The 6,266-nt window shown below is 35.5% G+C and overlaps 1 protein-coding gene across 1 annotated transcript in view; it reads left to right on the forward strand.

Moving 5' to 3' along the window:
• LOC108628838 (calcium/calmodulin-dependent 3',5'-cyclic nucleotide phosphodiesterase 1) overlaps window positions 1-6,266 on the forward strand; it is a 141,698-nt gene that overhangs the window by 11,519 nt on the left and 123,913 nt on the right. Inside the window, exon 2 of the mRNA XM_018031034.2 lies at window positions 26-266. Within this exon, the coding sequence (XP_017886523.1) occupies window positions 143-266 (124 nt within the window). The 5' untranslated portion in view covers window positions 26-142. The remainder of the gene's footprint in view (window positions 1-25; window positions 267-6,266) is intronic.

Below are 6,266 nucleotides of genomic sequence, written 5' to 3' on the forward strand. Positions count from 1 at the left end.
GTCAATGTGTGATCTATCATTAAAGGAATTAATCATGCATGCACTCGAGTTGATAAGATCGTGATTCGAATCTGATCGCGAGTGAAAGAAACTATAAAAATAGTGACTAAGGAGAATTCATGAACAGAAGTTGGGAGACACCATGAATAAACAAGATCCAGAGGGTCCACCACCGCCTCCACCACCACCTCCTTTCCCACATCAAAAACTTTTTAAGAAGTGCAAAAGTGCCACTTTTCAACTGGACGGAGCAACGTACACTATAGGTAAATATAATAGGCACTGCAATATCTATAAGATCAATGAAAGATTTATGAAGTAGTATCTGAATCTGATCGTTACACTTATTATCTTTCTCATTGTAGTTCAGTTTGCACTTAATTATTTTGTTTGTAGTACTTTACTTCATAACAAATGTAGTCAATGTATAAATTTACGGTCGTCATAAAAATACTATACTATACTATACTAGAATCTTGAGAATCTGCTTCAAAGCTACAACGTGGAATACCTCGTGCTCCTTAACTTACTCATTACACATACTAGACAATCTTTTACGACACAAATATAATACAAACTTTCGTAAAATCAGTAAAACATTTATGGAGAAACGTACAGGTATAACCATTCCATTTTTCATTGTTCTGCAGGTTGTATTTAAATATTCTGTCTCAAGCATTTTACTTCACGACAAACTAGAAACCCTTGCATAATCATTGTACAAAAAAATAATTATAAACCAAATAGCAGCGACGAGTTTGTCTAAGCGTTGCCCTGACTCGACGAGTATATTTACCAAAATGAATCGACGATAATAGCGGGGCAAATATAGACCAGCGGAACGCTAATGGATTGTTATTAGTCGATTGCAGGGTATTCCGGTTGATAGAGTCGCATCAGATTGCCAGCGTCGTAAGGAGCAGCTCCTCAAGGATTAGTTGCCTCGTCAATATTGTGTCGCACGCAAATAACAATTTCCTGTACTGAGTTTCACGAAGCTTCTAACATTTTACTCAAACTCATGTCATTTTGTGTTGCTTATGCCTGACAATGTCTTTCAAACTATCGTCTCAAATGCTAAATAATTTTCGAAACCCTTTGAACGCACGTGCACTATAATTGCTTCTGTTTATTAAGATTCAAAGAGTCTTTACGTAGTGTAAGATTCTTCGAGATTAGGTCTGTTCCTATTAAGAGTAACAATTAAATTTAGATTTTATTTTTTATATCTTACAACTTATTTTACCTAATTTAATAATTAAAACAACAAATAGATGTTTATAGAAAATGTATATATAATCTACAATACATTTATTATTATTGTATATACTACTAGTAAATTAATTACAATGAAGACGATACTTCGATAAAGAACTGATAACACGTTGCATTACTGTATTGAAAATTTAGAGAAAAATAAATTGTGAAAAGCAACGACGAGATCCGAAATTGAAGGAAACGCAAGATTTTTAGAATTCCGCAAATTAATTTAGCTCAGTTCAAGCGTGCACAGCGTTCCCGCATTGCGCAATTGCCCTGCACGGTGGTTGGCGCAGCGGATGCATGAAAGATTGAGGAAATACCCCAAAAAAATCTCATTGACATTTCCACGCTCTACTTAAGATTCTATGAGTTGGTGAACTACGAAATTAATAGAAAATCTGACATCAAATATCCAAGTATATTTATTTCATCAAATCTATTCCTTATAGTACTCATATAGTGACGAACACTTTTTCTGCGACACTCTGTACATATTCGTATCTACTTCAAAACTGAATAACATTATTGATGTCCTTTAACGAATTAATTGTTTTACTTTTAATTTTTTTTTTAGAGTGTTTATTTAACTGTATGATGTATAATTGAAATTAAATTGGTCATAATAATGTAAGACCACGGATCGTTCACGTGAACTGTTTATTCTTTCACTAATTTTATAATAAAAAGAAACAGCGCGTATTAAGTCGATTGCTTTATGCATGAAACTCTCGACGGATGAAACCCAACTGATAATAATAACATAATGTTCCTCTACTTAACGGTCTCTCAGCTAAAGCTCGGATGGTCCACGCGTTCACCCGTTTTCAATGGCATGGCCGCGTTTCGAGTATCGAATATCTATAAAACCGCCTTCGTGGAAATCGTTCGATTGAATGCGTGTGCATCTGAGCATCTGGACCGTGTGCCACGGATTCACCGCTTCCACTGATCCGTGAACAAAGCCAAGTCGTACGACTTGTCCTTGTCGGCTACCTTTTCACCAACAAGAATGCTCGCGAAAAGGGAACACAGAAAATTCATATTCTCTTCCTAACGCAACTAATACTTTTAATCCCTTTTTCTTCAAATTATTTAGTATCGACGAAAATACGAAAAACAATTACTTATTTTATTAATTAACTTCCAAGGTTGCAATTGCAATGTTCCAATTGTATTAAGGTTTACATGGATAATTTGAAATTTGTTGCCATCAAGTTTAAATAATTCGCATTCCGCTTCGCTATTTCTGTAATATAATATGCATAACTGCTTCTGTTACTTACTCCTTGTTGATAAACCTGTCAATGATGATTGAATTTCTTCAGTCTTAAAACCCTATAAAATACGAAACAAACCTGTCTTTAACATCAATATTATCAACACAAATGTTGTCAATTTTAATATCATTATGCCTACATTATTTATATAAAGATTTTCTATATCCTATTTATATAATTGACGAAAGAAGAGTATAAGGAGACAGAAATCACTCAACACCGTTTGCATAACGTAGAATTGGTTGGGAACTTGGCAATCGGATCTAAATGGTTTAACGTCGGATAAATTTTTGCTGTTGACAGCGGTTCGATATTTATTGGTAAACAGGGACAAAGTTTAACGTCGCGTCAAATGCCGAATCCGAAGTGCTCCGTTTAAGTAACGAGCGACAACAAACGTCGTTGGACGAGGGTGCTAAAGCAGATAACACGCAGCACAGCGCGTCGTGTCGTGTTTATTTTTCTTCAAATGAAGTTGCAAGTGCAAATAGCAAGGATGATTTAACGTCGAGTCCAAGTTTTATAAACAGGATAAACCTTTTCCCCAGAAATCAATAGCGAATAAATTCCAAATGTCAGTTGGATAATTTAGTTATGTATACGAAATTCTAATATGTGCAGTAAATAATTTTTCGTTTAATTGGAAACGAATAATGGACATTAATGTTATGGATACAATAATCCACATTGCAAATGTATTAATAGGAAATTTAGTAATAATATAAAATAGCAGCTTGTGAAAGCCATTTCAGTTTATATAAAATGAGAGAGGAAGTGAATAGTCATATGAAATAATTAATTACATTCTCGGTTTACCAAAAATGTTTTAATTTAAATGATTTAAATGTTTTGATTAAAATCACAAAAATCTATGAATCCAAAAGACATCCTGCAAGCGCACGATGCATAAAAGTGCGAATTTCAATTAACAAATACTGAGAAGTGTTTAACGCGATTTCAGTTAGTAAGATGATCGTTCTCCGAAATTCTCGGGTAAACAGGGTCTCCCGCTTTTGCCCGGAAACGGACGAAGCGGAGCAGTCGCAATTACGCGGAGCAATAAGCGTGAGACAAAAGGCGGAACGATCCTTCGCCGCCGGAGAAGAGGAACCCACTTCCGCGGGATTTCGAAGGAAAAACGTTGTCATGATAAAACCAAGGGAACCAGCGGCTTTGTAAATCTCAAGAGGGCAGCGAGAATTTTCATCATACCGTCCCATCGAGGAACAGAGTGGAAAAAATGATTTGGAGTTGGCCGGTCCTGTCTAACCCTTTGAGACTCGTTAGGGACTTTATGCATTTCCTTTGTTAACGAGTTCGTATTCAACGGGAAACGAGCTGCGCGGCAAACAACCATTATTAAAATGTGGGCCTCTTAAGAAGGCCGGAGAGGAAAATGTTAACCTTACTGCATGTATAACGCTTAAGGATTTTCGCTCGAGTTTCCTGCGTTTTTCTTCACGGTACTAAAGTGGCAAAGGGAAATATACTACGTAATTTCTAAACCGTGAATATTCCACTTATATGTTGGTACACATAAAATATTTTCTGAATTTGAATTTTCCAGTCGAAAATCATTAATGTTTTCCTCATTATATATTATTATGAATCAAATAATTTTACTGCAAGTAATCTATATGTTAGCAAAACCTATAATAAACACATTGCAAATATACTAAATTTGGATTAAGCTGGAAAATATCTATCACGATTTTCCTCATTGTACATTATTATGAGTCGAGCGAAATACATATAGGATAACTCGATTGAAAATAATGAATATTTCAATAAAACCTGGAATTTAATTTCATACCAGTCCTCCTACAGATCTTTAAAACAATTTCGTCTGCTATAAATTCTATGAAATGGTATTTGGCGTTCCTCGCGTAACAAGCTTTTCCATCTGGCCGATGAAAATAAATGAAACACGGGAATATTGTTATCGTCGTGATTTACAGAAAGTGGAAAGAGACAGAGAGAGAGACACCGAGAACCTTAAAAGAGTGAAAGAAAGTTGTAAATTCACCGTTTCAAGGAAACTTGAGTTCCCGGCCAACTGTAACTGTATATACCGCGCACGAATTAAATTACCAGAAAGCTTTACTTCTTTCAATCCCGACGTTCGTTTATTGTTCCAGCTAGATTGTGCTCAAAAACGAGGTCTTCGTCGAAACTGTCGTAAACAACTACACAGACGTGAAGCAATTGCAAATAAACATTTTCCAATTTAATCAAATTTTTAATACATTTGCCATGTCTTTATTATGAGTCTTGCTGAAATATAAATTATTTCCAATCAAACTGTTCCATGTGTCACTGCATCATGTTTTAATTTCATTTCTACTTATTTTTTATTATTAATTGAATCAATACGTATAATGAGAAAAAATATGATAAATAACTCGGGTCTGGAAAGAACAACTTAATAAGTTATACGAAGCTCTCCATTTTTCAATTTATACGCTCTCCTTTAATACCCAAGGTTTTTTGTTTAATTGTAAGTAAGACGGAACATTTTATTGACACGCGCACAGATAAGTATATAGAAGAGAAGTGGCTAGCAACGGTCCGGAGATTAAGCTCGTTTCCATCTTCGCCGGTAGGAATTCGCGATGCATGAAATGAGACTCCAGCTTTTCACTAGGTCGTGGTAATTAACACTCCCGTTACTCGGGGCGCTCGTTTTCCGACACCGCGCAGCGCTGATACGACGCGACGAGAGAGAGAGAGAGAGTGTCTTGATTCTATCGCAGTTCCCTGATTCCGTACGGACATGCGAGAACAAAATTTTCAACCGGCCAACTTTCAAGAGTCTCCCCCCTCGTTCTCGATTTTCTGCTACCACTACGTGACGCAGTCTATTATCCGTTTGTTCGTAAAAAAAAGTTTATCGTCGCCTCGAGTGAAAGCTCATTGTCCCGGTAAACAAAAGTTCGTATCGAACTGCGGTCGGAGTTACCACGATCTACGGGTTAACGGCGAAGCGGGTTAAACTAAACTAATTCAGTTCGATTTTAACACGAATGCCGCGAGCGACGAACTCTAATGGAAATGCGTTTTACAAATTTCTTCGTATTAAGGGGCTAAATTCCAATTGTAGCGCGTTAAGATGGGATGTTATCAACTAAATTGACCAAAACTATAGGTTTTTTGGGAAAAAATGGGGAAAATAGAAGATTTTCAGTTACATTTACGTTGTACAGAATCTGTTAGTGATAGAAAGGTGTGGAATGGAAGAATGTGTGAGTGAAATAGAATAATTATAATTAAAAACCAAGTCCACTTTTGGACTTATATTGGTTGCAATAAACCTTATATAGATATGTATATAAGATTTTTTAATCGCCAAGTTCACCTCTTTGGAAAGGAGAAATTTAATCTGAACCACTTGGGTAATCATGTTATTCAAAATAATTCTTAAGTTACATAAAAACACGTGAATTCGTCAATTTCATCGATCGCCTATTTTTCATCACATTTGTAACGCTTATATTATCAAATATCAACATAACTTCATTTAACCACGATCAGAATAGACTAGATGTAACTTTCGTTTTCCCAAAAAAGTACTTGATGATCCGAAAGATAAAAATCTTTTTGTTTATGAATGAAAAATCAATTTCTATAAACCCATATTTTACATCGATTCCATTATTGTTGAAGAACTCTTAAGAATTTATCGGTCAACGCTAAAAAGGTCACGTGACTACCCTATCCCTATAAGTT

This window comes from Ceratina calcarata, unplaced genomic scaffold (assembly GCF_001652005.2).
Source record: "Ceratina calcarata isolate Rehan_Ccalc_2016 unplaced genomic scaffold, ASM165200v1 scaffold541.2, whole genome shotgun sequence".
Taxonomy (NCBI): Eukaryota; Metazoa; Arthropoda; class Insecta; order Hymenoptera; family Apidae; genus Ceratina; species Ceratina calcarata.